Raw genomic sequence first — 18,728 nt, 5'->3', positions numbered from 1 at the left:
TTTCTACTACTTTTTTTAAAAAATTTAAGCAAAAAATTAAGTGGGGTTATATTACAATAAATACCAAAGTGGATAATTCTCTCTCAAAAGAGAATTAGAATAAAGCATCCAGAGAGAATTAATATTATAGGCATCAGCAATTAACAAATCCAAAGATTTAGTTTGGAAGGTCATATTGCTATGGTTTTTACTATGATATAAAATATCTGAGGATACAGGCCGGGCGCCATGGCTTATGCCTGTAATCCCAACACTTTGGGAGGCCAAGGCAGGTGGATCACTTGGCATAAGGAGTTTGAGACCAGCCTAGCCAACATGGTGAAGCCCTGTCTCTACTAAAAATACAAAAATTAGCCAGGTGTGGTGGCAGGCACCTGTAATCCCAGCGATTAGGGAGAGTAAGGCAGGAGAACTGTGCCACTGCACTCCAGCCTGGGAAACAGAATGAGATTCTGTCTCAAAAAAACAAAAAAAAAAGAAAAGAAATATTTGAGGATACTGATAATGTAACCATTTCTGATTAGGAAACTATAAACTGACACAGACATTACTATCTATAGCTATCTCCATCAGCTGTAGGATGACCGAGCTTACCGTTTGCTCTGACAAGTTGATTCTAACAAGGGTATTTCCTGAAGCCTTCGCTAATGCTCCCACCAAACTTGTCTTGCCAACACCAGGGGAACCCTCCAGGAGAATGGGTTTCTTCAGTTTGGTAGCTCTTAAGAGCCTCTGTGCATTCATAGCAGTGGTCCCTGCACTGAGTGCATAGTCTGCAATATTATTCCTGTGTAGGACAGGTCCTTAAGTGGAGAAAAGCAAAGCCACTTATAAGCGGGACACCACCAAATCATATGTACACATCAACTCAAGATTTTAAAATTCTACCACGTGGGCTATCAGTTAGTGAAGTACCATTTGCAGTGAAAATGTTCAATCTCTATTTCAATATTTCCCCACTTTTAGATCCATAAAATGCTTTAAAGGAATAGCCAAGAGCACGTTTTCTTCAACTGTGCCTACTACACAGATCTCTCCATCTCCTATACACATACATGTACATAGGTACATAAGTCTAATTGCAAACGCACACCTCTCCTTTCACAACCTACACCCTGAATCTCTGTATGTACTTGTACAATTTACCTTCATAGTTACTTTCCTAAAAACCAAGTGTAAGCTAGGCGTATGGGCCACATGGTTCCACATAATCAATTTCATCCAATGTTTTTGGCCACCAAAACAATTCAGACTACGTCCTTAACCCGTAAGTTAACTGATATGCAGGACTAATAATGGTCTTGCAAGAGTTAACATTTGTGTCACTGTCTCTTGGAAAAAATTTTTGTTTTGTTTTCGCTTTTTGTTGCTGTTGTTGTTTTTGTACACCAGTTTAAAGAGAGTGAGGCTAGGAAAACATTTATTACCTTACCCTTACCACCCCAGTTCTAGTCCACTAGCATATATCTCCTACACAGGAGCACTGAATCCTATGATGGCGGCTTAGAGAAGGGATTTGACGGTTAGATAATACAGCCCATTAGGGATGAAGAGAGAATACCGCTAAGGAGAGATGGAGCTCTGAGGAGAGGGAAAAGGGCAATGGAATCGGGACTGGTTATGTTCACCACTGAAACCCTAGTAAATTGCCACTGCAACTCCATATATTTCAGGCATTCATCAGTCATTAATATAGAGAGGACGGAGGGACAAGAAACAGAAGACCCTGCTATGGAAACAACATCCTGAAAAAGTAGGAGCACCTTAGAAGTAGCTACTCTAACTGCCTCATTTAAATCTTTGGTAGAGGCAATCTAGATAGAAAGTGAGGAAGAATTAGAACACAAACCCACTATCTCCTAGACTACTGCATTTCCTATTTAATCATTCACTTATCCATCAGAAATTTTCTGAGTGCCTATGACCATGAGGCTAAATGTCAGATGCCAGGGACTGGATCAGGAATGACACATTACCAGCCTTCAAAGGTTCACAAAACCTGTTTCTGTAAAAGATGATGAGGTTCTACAGTTAAGATACATTATAGGCTAAATAGGTCTTTGCAAGCCACTTAAAAGTTTATTGTCAACCTTAGTAAAGTTTAGAGCTCTACTACAGGAAAGTTCCTAATGCGGGAACCAACTAATAAAAAAATAAGCACTGTATAAGACAATCTATTTATAGATTGAAGTCTCTATTTCCCTCTATTTTTACATGCCAGTTATGTATTTTCAACCATTCCCACAATTATGGTTATTCCCAAGTCAGAATCTAACTCAGTTAGTACAAACATAATCATGAGTATTACACATTAAAACTAAGTCACAATAAAAGCCAAGTATCTATGATCTATAGAAAAGGAAAACTGGTTTTTTAAAAACCATTCTTACCCCTTGGTATAAAAAATGGATGAATTCCCCAAAGGTTATCTATTCCAGTGAATTCTTTGGCCTTCATTCTGTCATAAATCTTCAATTCATTTTTCTGATATTCTGTAAGTCGTACAATCTTGGCAAGCCTCTTGACTAGAAATTTCAGACATTCTTTTCGTGCCAAAAGGGCTGTACCAAACCCAGAGGAAGTTACCCCTAAAAGACAGAGGATCACTCCATGAAGCAACAGGACAACACCAAGCTTCACCACCATTCAGCAGGAGCTCTGGCACAGGTTCCTGGAAAAAAGAGGCCTCAGCAAAACTGCAGCCTAAATGTGATTTCTAGTATAAGCAGTTCTAAAAAAGAAGTCTAACACCCATCCCCCACAATCTATGGATTATCAATTAAGCAGCAGATCATTCAGTAAAGCACTCTAGTCACTCAATGATAAATCAGCCTAGCTATAGTACCTAATACGGCACTAGTAACCATTTTGATTTATATTTCAAATCTTCATGGCTGAAAAACCAGAACATAGTGATTTTTATGACATTAAAATAAACTTAAAATATTCAGGCCCATTATCGAAAAATGACCACTCATGTTAAAAATTGGCCAGTGCTTCTATTCACAATAGCAAAGATTTGGAACCAACCCGAATGCCCATCAATGATAGACAGGATAAAGAAAATGTGGCATATATACAGCATGGAATACTACACAGCCATAAAAAAGAATGAGTTCATGTCCTTCACAGGGTCATAGATGAGGCTGGAAACTGTCATCCTCAAAAAACTAACACAGGAACAGAAAACCAAACACCACATGTCCTCACACATAAGTGGGAGCTGAACAATGAGAACACATGGACACAGGGAGGGGAACATCACACACCGGGGCCTGTCAGGGGATGGGGGGTAAGGGGAGGGAGAGCATTAGGACAAATACCTAATGCATATGGAGCTTAAAACCTAGATGATATGTTGATATATATCAACTTATGCATACATATGAGTCTTTATACTTATGTATACTTATGTAACAAACCTGCATATTCGGTTTCTCTTCAAATAATCTGATCTTTTATTCTTTAATTCATAGTAACCCCACCTTTTCCTTTTTCTCCTTTTTGCCTTTGTTAAATGCCCAGGCATGCCACAACACCAGGTGTTATCAACACCAGCTCACATTCCTTTCCTTATTTAAAAATAAAAAAACTAACTTTCTAACTCATTATAAACACCCCTTCCCCTTCCTCTCCACTTTCTTTTACATCCTCACCTTATCTAAAAAATTCAAATGTCTAGCCAATCAAAATTAGTTTAAGTTATACAACCCAACCCCAGCCAATAAAAGAAAAATACAGAAACAAAACTTGCGTCAAAAAAAGGCTCTCGTGCCCTTTGTTCAAGTGTACTCTCATGGCAACTGGCCAAAAAAATACCCCTCTGCACAAAAATAAAATTGCTTTGCTAAAAAGCCTTTGTTCAAGTGTTCAATGTCTTTAAAATTTCAAGCTTTATTCCTAACACATGTATCCCAGAACGTAACAAAGTTAAAAAAAAAAAAAAGCCAGTGCTTTAGAAGCAAAGACATTTCAACAGCCTTTACTCTGCTCATAATCACCACTTCATGTTTGTTAAGTACCTGGTCTACCAGCTTTGAGAAATTGCAGTGTATCTTGTGTGCCAACCACTTTTCAAAGAGTACAAACAAAAGGAAAGCCATTCTGAGTTTTGGAGATGTTCTGCGAAGTGATTCGGTAAAATAGCTGGGTCAGAGGCCTGGGCTTGCTCCATTGCCTATGCCCCTCTATCCGAGCCCCTTGTCCCCACCAGCTACCAGACAACATACCTGAACCTATTCCATCTATGTACACCAGGCATGCAGCATGGACAAAAGACGTCACAGTGGAGATGGTCTCTGGCCTTTTCGAAGCAGCTTCCTCCCCCATTTTGTTCATGAAGTTAACCCAGGACAGGATGTCTCTGATACTGACCATGCACTTTCTGCCAAACTCTTGGTGGGTCAGCCAGTCAATGAAATCCAGCATCACTTCAGGTATGTCAGACCCTAAACACAAGAAACAAAAAAAGCATTTGCTGTTAGCGGGAGATCCCAGAACAACAGTTCATAACCTGGGGCACACAGGTGGCCTAAAAGGGGTCTTTGCTCCTTCTAAGCAAAGTTCTGTGAATGTACATAAATGCTTTTTCTAACAAAAGCAGTGTGCACCTTTGATCAAATTCTGAAAAGATTCATCAATAGCAGTCCATCCCTATCCCAAGAACAAAACAAAACCTTGGGAGTTACAGTTTTAGACACTGACCTGAAAACCGCCCAAAGAAATATTCATTTGATTTGAGTTAGGACACAGTTTCGAACTTCCATCACAATTATTTTAGAAAATATGCAAATTTCATTATATCTTATAATTTTACTTGTATTTTAAATAAATGTATTTTTTTCCATTTAATGTAATAAAGAATGTCATCTTTTCAATGCCATTCATTCAAGTGTTTTTTTTTTATATCTATGCAGCAATCAGAATTCAGCAAATTATGGGGGGTTCACAAATTTTGTTTCATGAATCAAGTTGAATATCCTAATTATCACAATTTCCTATCAGATAATATTTGTCTCAAAATAAAGAAAATACTTCAGTATATATAGTCAAAGCAATCCCAATTAAATTGAGTGGAGTACTTTATAAAACGTCTTAAGTCAATAGTAGGCATTTATCTATAAAGTATGAATACCAAAGAACATTTAAAAAGAAAGAAAAGATTAGAAGGAAGCACTGCTATAATATAAAGCACAGCAATAGCCTCCAAAGCTACATATATTGTGAATTAGAAGAAACGTAATGGGTTGGAAGAATACTGATAACAACAACAACAAAAACTCTTTAAAAAGAGCTTAAGACCGGGCACAGCGGCTCATGCCTGTAATCCCAGCACTTTGGGAGGCTGAGATGGGCAGATCACGAGGTCAGATTGAGACCATCCTGGCAAACATGGTAAAACCCTGTCTCTACTAAAAATACAAAAAAATTAGCCGGGGGTGGTGGTGGACACCTGTAGTCCCAGCTACTCAGGAGGCTGAGGCAGGAGAATGCATGAACCTGGGAGGCGGAGCTTGTAGTGAGCCAAGATCGTGCCACTGCACTCCAGCCTGGGCGACACAGCGAGACTCCATCTCAAAAAAAAGAAAAAAAAAAAAAGCTTAAAATGACAAAGCAAGGGGGAAATTTCAATAACAATGAGGAAAGAAATTAAATTCTATTTCAACTAGACAGTAAATACCAGTACTTAGATTCACACTTCAGAGAAGAATAAATTCAAGGTAAATTAAAAAAATGAAAATGAAAAAATCCATTAATAGAAATTAAATTATGACCATTTAAGAAAGAAGATCATCAGAGATAAACAGGTTCATATATGTATTTTCAGTTCACATATGTATTTTTAGAACAAATATGAAAAAGTAACATAATATTAAAACCTATGATAAATGTAATGAAGAGTATCACCCCAAAAGACATAATGAATACCAAATGCAAAATGATTCATTTATTAAAAATAAAGGCTGGGTACGGTGGCTCATGCCTGTAATACCAGCACTTTGAGAGGCCAAGGCGGGCAGATCACTGGAGGCCAGGAGTTCAAAACCACCCTGGCCAATATGGTGAAAACCCATCTCTACTAAAAATACAAAAATTAGCTGGACATGGTGGCACGTGCCTGTAATCTCAGCTACTTGGGTGGCTGAGGCACGAGAATTGCTTGAACCTGGGAGGCAGAGGTTGCAGTGAGCCGAGATGGCACCGCTACGTTCCAGCCTGGGCTAGAAGTGAGACACAGAGTGAGACTGTGTCTCAAAAAAATAAAAATAAAACATAAACAATGTTCCATGTCACTAATAATAAAAGACAAAGATATTTTAAACCTCCGCTAAACTAAAAAGGATAAAATAATGGATTTTACTGTATTTTTTAAAATGAGGCCAGACACCATGGCTCATATCTATAATTCCAGTTCAAGACCAGCCTGGCCAATATGGCAAAACCCTGTCTCCACAAAATACACAAAAATTAGCTGGCCACGGTGGTGCACGCCTGTAGTTCCAGCTACTTGGCAGGCTGAGGTGGGACAATGGTTTGAGCCTGGAAGACAGAGGTTGCAGTGAGTCGATATTGTGCCACTGTACTCCAGCCTGGATGACACAGCCAGACCTTGTCTCAAAGGAAGAAGGGGGAAAAAAAAAAAAGAGAGAGTTGCTGGCAGTGTTGTGAACGATATCACCTTTCTGGAGAGCAATCTGACCTTATCTAAGGAGAACTATACAGTTTCTTATCTCTACTTTTAGAATATAACACAAGGAAGTCATTATAAATGTTTTTGGGTTTTTTTTTTTTTTTTGAGAGGGAGTCCCACGCTATTGCCCAGGCTGGGGTGAAGTGGCATGATCTCGGCTCGCAGCAACCTCTACCTCTCAGGTTCAAGCGATTCTCCTGCCTCAGCCTGAGTAGCTGGGACTACAGGCGCATGCCACAACACCCAGCTAATTTTTGTATATTTAGTAGAGACAGGGTTTCACCATGTTGGCCAGGACAGTCTCGATCTCTTGACCTCGTGATCCGCCTGCCTGGGCCTCCCAAAGGGCTGGGATTACAGGTGTGAGCTACTGTGCCTGGCCGATGGTTGTTTTAATGAAACAGAATGGTTCATTAAAGTATTGGCTAATGTACCAATATTTGGTACATTAACCAATGTAACACAGAGGTACTGTTTACAAAAGTTTGAGACTGAAAAAAGCAGTTTATGTGCCTTTCACAGGTCAATTTTTTTTTTAAACACATCAATTTCTCAGAATCTTTTTTTCTTTTTCTTTTTTAAAAGAGATGGAGTCTCACGCTGTTGCCCAGGCTGGAGTGCAATGGTATAATCATGGTTCACTATAATCTTAAAACTCCTAGGCTCAAGGGATTCTCCCACCTCAGCTTCTTGAGTAGCTAAGATTATAGGCACGTACTATCATGCCTGGCTTTTAGAATCTTTTGTTTTGTTCATACTATGAATATATGGATAATACTATTACCGAGATTTGTGAACTAAAAATACCAGAGAAATTGAGTAGAACCCACAGTGGTATTTATATACTCATTAAGATAATACAGTAAATATAGGTACTACAATTAGGATCAGAATTCAATTTAGAAGAACACTATTAGTTAAAACACTAAATTTGGCTAGGCACGGAGGCTCACGCCTATAATCCCAGCACTTTGGGAGGCCAAGGCGGGCAGATCACGAAGTCAAGAGATCAAGACCATCCTTGCCAACATGGTGAAGCTCCATTTCTACAAAAAATACAAAAATTAGCTGGGCATTGTGGCACACGCCTGTAGTCCCAGCTACTCGGGAGGCTGAGGCAGGAGAATCGCTTGAACCCGGGAAGCGGAGGTTGCAGTGAGCCAAGATTGCACCATTGCTCTCTGGCCTGGCGACAGAGCAAGACTGTGTCTCAAAAAAATAAATAAATAAATTCATCAAATCTTAACTATCTTTAAAGAAAATCTAAAAACAAAAAGCTATGTCTAGTTTCCTGTTTTATATTTCACAATTTTTTAAAGAAGTTTTTATGTGTGCCTTCCTGATCTATTTCTAGAAAATAAAACTGTGAATTGTTAAGCCACTTCCCTTATTCACCATGCTCCCTTCAAGGTCTCTAATGCCTCCTTGGGAAGTCTGCTGCTGTGTAGCCTAGAAAGCCTGGAGTAAACAAGCTCCTTAAGGACAAGGTGTGAAGCTCAGAGCTAAGTCCTCAGGGCTCCCATGCTTGCATGGAGCACACTGGTGATGTAGCAAGCATGGTCATGACAGCAGTTGAACCCTCTGTCATTCTTATCACAATCCAAATAACAAAGGAATAAGCATAGCCCATAGGAGATGAAGAGGTAACTTCCTGAAGGAATCCAGCTCCAACACAGAACCAAAAGATAAATCATGCTTGATTAGCAATTTCTGTCTTCAGGCCTGCTTTGGCCTTCTGGCTCCTGCCTATAGTTCCCAGCACTTAGCGAGGGCAAAGCAGGCGGGTCACTCGAGCCCAGGAGTTCCAGACCAGCCTGAGCAACATGGTGAGACCGCATCTCTTAAAAAAATACAAAAATCAGCCTGTCTTGGTAGTGCATGCCTACAGTGCCACATACTCGGGAGGCTGAGACAGGAGAATCACTTGGGCCCAGGAGGTCAAGACTGCTGTGAGCCGTGATTACGCCACTTGCACTCCAGCCTGGGTGACAGAGACCTTGTCTTCCCCGAACCCCCCCACAAAAAAGTCTGTATTATACTCCTTTTACTGGCATTCTCACAATAACTGCCACTGCAAACAGCACACAAGAGTCATGGGTTCTGAGTTCTGAGGCTCTGAGCCTGGGCCTTGGACCGACAGCAGTGGCATCACCTGAGGGGAGGCTTTGTTAGGCAAATTCTCTGCCCCTGCTGACTGAGAAACACTGGGTGTGGGGCCCTGCAAGCTGCATTTCAACAAGCCCTTCAACTGAGTCTGACAACTAACTACAGGCTTAGTCAGTTCTTGTGCCACTGGGTGACTGTGATATTGGTAGAGACTGTAGAGAAAAAAGGAAGTTCAACAAGGCATGGGGAATTCTGGCCATTCAAGCAGCAGTGTGTATACCTATAAATGTGGCAGTTCACCGTGGGCCATTCTTAAAAAGAAGTCTTTGCTCAGATGACTAAAGAGTCAGTGTTCCCTAAAACACCACAGGTGAGAATGGGTTCCATGCAGATTAGATGCTCTCCACAGCTACTCTACTCATTTTTGAAAATGTGCAGAAGGGCACCTTTAAAAAGCTGAACATAGCCATGAATTCCTATTTCAAAGAAGCAAGTATCTTTTTAAAAATTCTTTAAGAATATAAAAAATGATCCAAAAAACTATGTATTTAGTCTTGGAACCAGATCTGGGTTCTAAATTTATTCCATTGAATGTCTAAGATAAATATGCAGACATCAAACCAATACAGGCTTCAAAAACAAAAAGAACCACATAGAGTGTTGACTCTTATTGGATATTTTAAATTGTTAATTCTAGGTTATGGATATTAATCTATTTTCCTTAGGCTTGAGATTTTTCATAATAAAAATTATTTATTTATTTTGAGATGGAGTCTGTCGCCCAGGCTGGAGTGCAACGGTACGATCTTGGCTCACTGCAACCTCCACTTCCTGGGTTCAAGTGATTCTCCTGCCTCAGCCTCCCAAGTAGCTGGGATTACAGGTACTCGCCACCACGCCCAGCTAATTTTTGTATTTTTAGTAGAGATGGGGTTTCACCATGTTGGCCAGGCTGGCCTCGAACTCCTGACCTCAGGTGATCCGCCCACCTTGGACTCCCAAAGTGCTGGGATTACAGGTGTGAGCCACCATACCTGGACAAAAAAATTTTTAAATAAAGTGAAAGAATAACATATTCATATATGACAACTAAAGAAATGCAGCTGGAATTCTACAGCCATTGTGTCAAGTGGTAATGAGGAAAATATGAAGATGGGACCCTTTAACAGAAGATAACAGAATAATACCATATTCTCCTTGTCTACTTTGTTTCATTTATTTATCTCCTTTCTTCTTACAACACGCCATATACACATAGGGCTAATGTCCTGTAAGAGATCCCTCAACTCCCAACAGAAACCCTGTTGTGATCCAATACTACCATCACCACCTGCAAACTCTCACCTTTAGGATCTATTCTGCCCAGACACAATCCTGGACGAAGATTATGATTGATTATCTGAATTAAATCTTCACGGCTTGTGCTTTGAGGGCACCATATTTCTGTAAACCGGTTTCTTAAGGCAGGAGACAGCTATAAGAAACACAAAACTCCAACGTGAATTTTTAAAACTATAAGGAAAGCTGGAAAACAAGTCTTGAAAGAATGTTGTTAGCTGTTAAGTCCAGCAAATACTACACACTTTTTTTTTTTATTTCTACTATCAGATATAATTAATTGAAGATGTACTTTGTCTTGGCTCCTTACATTCCATGACACCTTCCAGTATCATCATCACTTTCTTAATAGACATGGTCCACAGGCCTTACAGACTAAGTAGTGGAAGCAGGATTCCATCCAGTCCCAGTCAAATCTGAACTCTTCCCCTGAAGTAAAGATTCTTCCTTTTACTTTACCTTTACTTTGCATCAGGTACATAAATAATACTTCAGATAAATACCTCTCTTCCCACAGAGAAGGGCAGTCTGATATAGGACGAAGAAACTTATTTTATGTGGCTCAAAGGGAGTGTGATTTTACAAAGTATACATTCTACCTCTTGAATAACTAGAAATTGTTTAGCCACTCCAGTTTTAGGGCCTTTGCCCCTGTAGATTCCTTTTCCCTCCACAAGGTCAGTTAACACTATTCACAAATGTTTGCAATGCCCCATAAGCATCATTACTGGTTTGTCTGATTACTTTGCTATTACTTTCCTTTTACTTGATGATCATCTATCTGGTCTACTACAGAGACCCAGGAATAAAGAATACGTGTGTGTACCTCATCAGTATCCTAGACAACCAGTACCTCTGGTGTCCAGCATCCTACCTTGCTCTGCTTGTTAGGCATGCAAAACTAAAAAGTAACTTTCCTTTGGGTAAAAGTCAGCAAGCATTGACTTAAGGAAAACAAGATAATCTGACAGCCAAGCTAATATACACAAACTTGAAATCAGACCTCTCTGTGGCATTTCTACTTGCCCAGAAGCCAGCTTTTGTATTTTGAATGTGATGTATTTTATTCCTTCTTTTCAGAGCATATCTTGAAGCATAGAGACAATCTTTCATCTTATGATACTGAGGAAACCTAGGCCCAAAATATCATTTCAGCTACTCACCAAATTACCAACACTCTAATTGCCCTATTTAAGATCAACCCCTCTGTTTCTTCTCATCATCCCTGACCTGTTACACCACTCTCTTCCTAACTTTAATAGATCGGGATCCAACACAGTGTTGACTTCTCTACTGAAAGGTTTCTTGAGCCGGAAACCAACAAGGTTGTTGGTTCCCGAATATATCTGAACACAACCCTCTGAACATAGGAACTACCCTCTGCCCTTTACCAGCAGTCCGAAAGTGACACACATAACCCTTACGAGAACAAATAAGCTTCATCTACAAACCAGAAGAGGTTCCAGGTTGTGACTTTTTTGTCACTTTAAAACCACTCATGAAAGCAGAGGTGTGTTTAAGAAAGTGGACTCTAAAAACAGAGGTTACATTTAAATTTCAGATCCAACTTTTCTCATCCATAAAACTACAATAATAACTTTCTTGCAGAGCTCCTGTGAGCTTTCTCAGGGTAACATACGTAAAGGGTTAGGTAAAGTGACTGTAACAATGACATTTCAGGCACATACACAAAGTGAGATATCAAATAAAGAGATATTTGTGTCAGAATTATTTACTAACCCAATAATTATTTTAAAATATTTTTGGGTTTTTAAACTTTTACCCAGTTTTTACTTAACAAAAACTAGAAAGAAAATGTGCATCAGAAAAGTTTTACCTCCTTTTTTCCAAAGTCACCCCCAGGGTTCATGGTTGCTAGAATACGAAATTTTTTCCCAGCAGTCAACAGCTCTACTTCACTATCCTTGTCCTCTGGACTGCCTTTTTCAGCTAATACCAGAGACTTTTCTACTTCAAGGACACTAAAAGAAAAATTGAAGAACAGTGAAAAGGGCTTATACAATCTTTCTATTTTACAGTCTTCAATGCTTTCTAAAAGAAAAAAAAAAAAGTTATCACCTATCTAATGAATTTTTACTTCAGTTAATGGTTTCCTATCACAAATTTTAAAACGACTCAGTATCTCAATTCCTGTGTAATAATGGCTATTTCTGATCAGGAAAAAAAACTTTTCCACTTATAACCTATTAAGGCATTGGTCTTAAAAATGAGTAACTTGCAAGAAAATAAACAAATTGCATGCCTTATCATAATAGCCAACAACCAGAAAGAACTCAAATATCATCGACTGGTGAATGGATAAACAAAATGTGGTATATCCAATACTATTCGGGATAAAAAGGAACAAACTAATAATATGCACTGAAATAGGAATGAACCTCAAAACATTAATGCAAAATAAGAGAAGAGACCTTTTATCTGAAATACCCAGAAAAGACAAATCTACAGAGACAAAAAAGAGATTAATCAGAAATTTAGTGTAATGAACACAAAGGATTCTATTGAATGATGGAAATGTTATAAAACTGGATTGTGGGCCAGGCACAGTGGCTCTCGCCTGTAATCCCAGCACTTTGGAAGGCTAGGGTAGGGAGATGACTTGAGGCCAGGAGCTGGAGACCAACCTGGCCAAGATGGTGAAAAACCATCTCTACTAAAAATACAAAAATTAGCAAAGTGTGTTGGCTCATGCCTGTAATCCCAGCTACTCGGGAGACTGAGGCACGAGAATCACTTGAACCCGAGAGGCAGAAGCTGCAATGAGCTGAGACTGTACCACTGCACTCCAGCCTGGGCAATACAGCAGGACACTGTCTCAAAACAAAACACAAAAACTAAATTGTGATGGTTGCAAAGCTTGAAACCACCTTTGCAAAAATTATGAGTGAGAAAAAAATCTAACAAAAAGTTATGACAGTAAAAAAAAAACCCACAAAACTTGTCCTAACTGACTCCATCTTTCTTCTAGCCTCCAAGCTGCCCTTGTTCATTCCTGGGTGTAGGCCAAGTAAACTACGGGAGAAATTTAGTTTATAATTTAACTTTAAAACAAAAGTAATAGCCCCTTCCCAAAACTAACCCCCACCTTCATAAAACTAACCACAAGGTTAAAATTACGGCTCAGGACACAGCCAGAGGTCACAAGATTGAATAACCTTCCCAACTGCTCCTATAACATCTCTATTATAAAACCTAAGATTAGTGTTTAAGGTACTTTCAGACCCTGATTCTGACAGAATGGCTAGCACCACCTAGAATGGAAACCCATACCAAGAAAGTTGCTCAATAGGTCTTACGATCCCATGAGCTTATTCAGGGCAAAAAGACAGCTCAACTTCCTGTGATTTCAACCCTGTCGCAACAGCATTCCCCATTCCCTAGGCCTCTGACCCCAGCCTCGGCCGGGCACAGTGGCTCACGCCTGTAATCCTGGCACTTTGGGAGGCAGAGGCAGGAAGATCACTTGAGGTCAGGAGTTTGACACCAGGCTGGCCAACATGGCGAAACCCCATCTTTACTAAAAATACAAAAATTAGCTGGGAGTGGTGACACATGCCTGTAGTCCCAGCTACACAGGAGGCTGAATGAAAAGAATGGCTTGAACCCAGGAGACCGAGGTTGCAGTGGGCCAAGATGGCATCACTGCACTCCAGCATGGGTGACAGACATAGATTCCGTCTCAAAAAACAAACAAAAAAACCCTAGCCTCCAGGCCGGGCGCAGTGGCTCGCACCTATAAAACTAGCACTTTGGGAGACCAAGGTGGGCAGATCACCTGAGGTCAGGAGTTCGAGACCAGCCTGGCCAACATGGCGAAACCCCATCTCTACTAAAAATGCAAAAATTAGCCGGGCATGGTGGCACACATGTGTAGTCCCAGCTACTCCTGGGAGGTTGAGGTTACAGTGAGCTGAAATCACACCACTGTACTCCAGCCTGGGAGAAAGAGCAAGACTCTGTCTAAACAAACAAACAAACAAACAAATCTCTATCTTCTAAATTTTTAGGGAAGCTGATTTGAGTAATAAACTCCTGTCCTTCCACTTGGCTAGCTCTGCAACTACTAAATTCTTTCTCTATTGCAATACCACTAACTCGGTGACTCAGTTCTATGCATATAGCTTGCAAGAAGAACCCATCATGGGATTATAAACTTACTAAAACTCACTGAATTATGCATGTAAACTATATCTCAAAAGAGAAAAAATGGGTGTTACTACACCAAGATTCATATTGGTCTGAGGTCTAATGATGGCTTACAGCCATGGATCTAGGATTCTGACTACAGTTTTTTCAAAAAAATTTTTTTTTTGAGACACAGTCTCGCTCTGTCGCCCAGGCTGGAGTGCAGTGGCCGGATCTCAGCTCACTGCAACCTCCGTCTCCCGGGTTTAAGCCATTCTCCTGCCTCAGCCTCCCGAGTAGCTGGGACTACAGGCGCCCGCCACCTCGCCCAGCTAGTTTTTTGTATTTTTTTAGTAGAGACGGGGTTTCACCATGTTAACCAGGATGGTCTCGATCTCCTGACCTCGTGATCCGCCCGTCTCGGCCTCCCAAAGTGCTGGGATTACAGGCTTGAGCCACCGCGCCCGGCCAGTTCTTTCAAAATTTTAAGAGAGTAGGCATATAATTCACCTTAAAAAATAGTTTTGACTTTGGCTCATGTTTTAGCCCTGCCATTCCATGATCCCATTGTTCTGATTATTTATACCAAAAAAAAAAAAACCTAGAAATTTAGGAAACATTGAATGCTAAAGCCAAAAGACATGGTAATACATCAGTAATTTCAAGCATTTACTAAGGTGCACCTATGAGGAGTATTACTGTGAACAAGATTATCTATAAAAATCACATCAATCACCTGAGCAAAAATATCAAACACAAGGCAAACCTCTCAGGCATGTACCTGTTGAGTCTTTCCAAGACAGAGTCATCGGCCAATGAGATCTCATCCAAGAGGAAAAAGCCATCCTCCTTCATGGCCTGAACCAGAGGCCCATCATGCCACTCAAAGAGTCTTGATGTGTCAATTTCTTCCTATAATTTGAAAAAGTGGGGAAAATTAAAGGGCAGGTGGCTCCACAGACAATATACATGCAGCTGGCTGGTGTTTCCAGGGGTGAAGTAGGCATTCCGAGGAAAGTAAGAATCTGAGAACAGGAGATAGAACTTGCACACCAGAATGCTTGTGAAGGCCCTTGTAGACCAGAGAAAATCTGCAGATATGCACATTTAACCAAACCAGAACCCAGCTCCAGAAACCCCACCACAGACTCATGCACAGCTAACTGCAGTTTTTTAAAATAACTGGAACACCTGCTGCTGGACAAACCTTGTCGTTTGGCTTTTGTCTCACTGGCCGCAGGCCACCCAGGAAGTCTGATGTCTCCATGTGTAAGTGGCAGCTGACAGAGTATAATTTCTGATTTGCCAAGGATGCAAATACCTGACAGATAGTAGTTTTCCCACACCTGTTAGAGATATGCAACTGATTAACAAGGTATGTGTTTCAAATACACATCCATAAACACCCCCCTCAGCAAAAGAGAAGAACCACTGTAGGAGTCTCACTGCAGCAGCAAACAGTGCTGGCCAATGTGGAACCTCAACCCCAGGCTCACGGCACCCCTCTGCACGACTGCACTCTCCCATATTCCTTATCCAGAAGGTATGTACTGCACAAACTCCATCCTAGTTCTATCAACAACCACCGGCTGGGCGCAGTGGCTCATGCCTGCAACCCTAGCACTTTGGGAGGCTGAGGCAGGAGAATCACTTGAACCCAGGAGGCGGAGGTTGTGGAGTGCCGAGATTGCGACATTGCAGTCCAGCCTGGGTGACAAGAGCGAAATGCCACCTTAAAAAAAAAAAAAAAAAGCCACCACCAAGGGAGAGAAAAGAAATCTAATCCTTACAGACTTCATAGACTTTCAAGAGACACTAGTTTATCTGCTCTTCTCTATACACGTATAGAATGAATCTCACTGTTTAAAAGAACTAAACAGACAAAAACTGCCCTCAATGCAATGAAGCAAAAAATCATTCTTGCCAGGTACAGTGGCTCATGCCTGTAATTCCAACACTTTGGGAGGCCAAGGCAGGAGGATCACTTGGGCCCAGGAGTTCAAGACCAGTCTGGACAACACAGTGAGACTCCATCTTTTTTTTAAGGCAGGGCTTCACTCTTGTTGCCCAGGCTGGAGTGCAATGGCATGATATCAGTTCAGTGCAATCTCTGACTCCCAGGCTCAAGCGATTCTTCTACCTCAGCCTCCTGAGTAGCTAGGACTGCAGGCAGACGCCAATAAAACCAGCTAATTTTTGTATTTTTAGTAGAGACGGGGTTTTGCCATGTTGCCCAGGCTGGTCTCAAACTCCTCAGCTCAAGTGATCCACCTGCCTCAGCCTCCCAAAGTTCCGTGATTGCAGGCATGAACCACCAAAACCAGCTGAGACTCTGACTTTACAAAAAAAATTAAAAATTAGCCAAGGGTGGTGGTGCATGCCTGTAGTCCCAGCTACTTGGGAGGCTGAGCCAGGAAGATCACTTGAGTCCAGAAAGTCAAGGCTGCAGTGAGTCATATTGCACCACTGCACTTCAGCCTGGACAACAGAGTGAGACCCCATCTCCAAAAATAGTAATAATAAAGTCATTCTTTTCCATAAACAAAGAACTAGTCTGAAGGTAGAGGAAACTAAACAGTAATAGATCTCTTAGCTTCTTCTTGTTTTTTTTTAGAGTACATGTGCAGAATGTGCAGCTTTGTTACATACGTATACATGTGCCATGATGGTTTGCTGCATCCATCAACTCGTCATTTACATTAGGTATTTCTCCTAATGCTATCCCTCCCCCAGACCCCCACCTGCTCTTAGTTTCTTCCTTAAAAAGAGAAAAAAGAAGAAGGAGGAAAGGGCGGATTAATACTTTCATGAGTTTTTCAGCAATAACTCACGTAATCCCATGGAATTGAAATGAACCCTCATGAGTCACTGTCACAGATCTTTACCCAGTGTCTCCAACCAGCAGCACAGGTTCACCAAATTCCAATGCCCTTCCCACCAGCATCGCGAGTCTCCGCATGCCCTCAGTCCACACGATGTGGCCGAAGTTAGATTCCAATGTGGATATCTCAGTAGACAATTTACCTATCCAAGAAAAGATAAATATTTAGATTCTAACGAGTACAACTCAAATCATACTCCTCTAGGGATTTTGGCCTACTCACCCAGCAATTTTACAACATTTTCTTTGGAGAAAAGAGACTGAGGACACAATTTTTTCTTGAAATGTTTCTCAAGGACTTCTTGAATCACATCAACTTCCTCCTGCTTCCTGACTCGACCTGCCAGAAGCATGTAACCTGGGAGAAGGAGGAGGAAGAAGAGGAAAGGAATCGTCAAGTGTCTACTGGAAACACCAAGGGACACTGAGAATATGGAACAAGAGCAACTCTCATACGCTGCTGGTGAAGTAGAAATCTGAAGAACTACATGGGAAAACTAGGAGAGCCTATTACAACTAATGATATACCTGCCCTATGCCTCAGCGATAGGACTTCTAGTATCCCCAAACACAAATGAACATGTGTGTGTCAAAAAACATACACACGATGTTCAGAGACGCTTTATTCATAACTAAAAAATTAAAATGATCCAGATGTCCATAACCAAGAGAATGGATAAACAAACTGTGGCATCTTCATACAGTGGATTACCATATAAAAAGAAAAAGGGGCCGGGCGCGGTGGCTCAAGCCTGTAATCCCAGCACTTTGGGAGGCCGAGACGGGCGGATCACAAGGTCAGGAGATCGAGACCATCCTGGCTAACACGGTGAAACCCCGTCTCTACTAAAAAATACAAAAAACTAGCCGGGGGAGGTGGCGGTGCCTGTAGTCCCAGCTACTCGGGAGGCTGAGGCAGGAGAATGGCGGGAACCCGGGAGGCGGAGCTTGCGGTGTGCTGAGATCCGGCCATTGCACTCAAGCGACAGAGCGAGACTCCGTCTCAAAAAAAAAAAAAAAAAAAAAAAAGAATGAAGTCCTGATACACATAACAGCATGACTGAATCTCACATCGGGTTTAGTGAAACACCCAGAACCCAAAGAGTACATACTGCAGGATGTCAGCTAGGTGAAACTCAAGGACAGACAAAATTCTTTTCAATCAGATTAGTAGTGATAATCAGACAGGAGTCAGTTAGTAGTGACAGCAGTCAGGGTAGTGGTTACCTCCACTGGCAAGAGACCTACTGAGTTATTAGAAATATTCTAAATCTTGGTCTAGGTGATGCTTTACATGGGAAAATGCTTTACTGTATGTTACATCTCAATAAAAAAGTTTTGCTGGGCACGGTGGCTAACTCTTGTAATCTCAGCACTTTGGGAGGCCGAGGTGGGCAGATCACAAGGTCAGGAGTTTAAGACCACCCTGGCCAACATGGTGAAACCCCACCGCTATTAAAAATACAAAAATTAGCCAGGCATGGTGGCGCATGCCTATAATCCCAGCTACTCAGGAGGCTGAGGCAGGAGAACTGCTTGAACTAGGACCCAGAACCAGGAGGTGGA

At 41.1% G+C, this 18,728-nt stretch overlaps 1 protein-coding gene across 3 annotated transcripts in view; it reads right to left on the bottom strand.

Moving 5' to 3' along the window:
- Nucleotides 1-18,728, bottom strand: part of MDN1 (midasin AAA ATPase 1) — a 188,307-nt gene that overhangs the window by 87,622 nt on the left and 81,957 nt on the right. For all 3 annotated transcript variants that reach the window (XM_030928052.1, XM_030928051.1, XM_030928050.1), the window contains exons 28-36: nucleotides 17,386-17,520; nucleotides 17,167-17,305; nucleotides 15,489-15,627; nucleotides 15,063-15,193; nucleotides 11,973-12,117; nucleotides 10,142-10,271; nucleotides 4,230-4,448; nucleotides 2,391-2,588; nucleotides 595-803 (exon numbers count right to left, since the gene is read on the bottom strand). In XM_030928052.1, coding sequence (XP_030783912.1) covers nucleotides 595-803; nucleotides 2,391-2,588; nucleotides 4,230-4,448; nucleotides 10,142-10,271; nucleotides 11,973-12,117; nucleotides 15,063-15,193; nucleotides 15,489-15,627; nucleotides 17,167-17,305; nucleotides 17,386-17,520 — 1,445 coding nt within the window. The remainder of the gene's footprint in view (nucleotides 1-594; nucleotides 804-2,390; nucleotides 2,589-4,229; nucleotides 4,449-10,141; nucleotides 10,272-11,972; nucleotides 12,118-15,062; nucleotides 15,194-15,488; nucleotides 15,628-17,166; nucleotides 17,306-17,385; nucleotides 17,521-18,728) is intronic.

This window comes from Rhinopithecus roxellana, chromosome 4, assembly GCF_007565055.1.
Source record: "Rhinopithecus roxellana isolate Shanxi Qingling chromosome 4, ASM756505v1, whole genome shotgun sequence".
In the NCBI taxonomy this organism is placed as follows: Eukaryota; Metazoa; Chordata; class Mammalia; order Primates; family Cercopithecidae; genus Rhinopithecus; species Rhinopithecus roxellana.
This window is presented reverse-complemented; position numbering and strand designations above follow the sequence as displayed.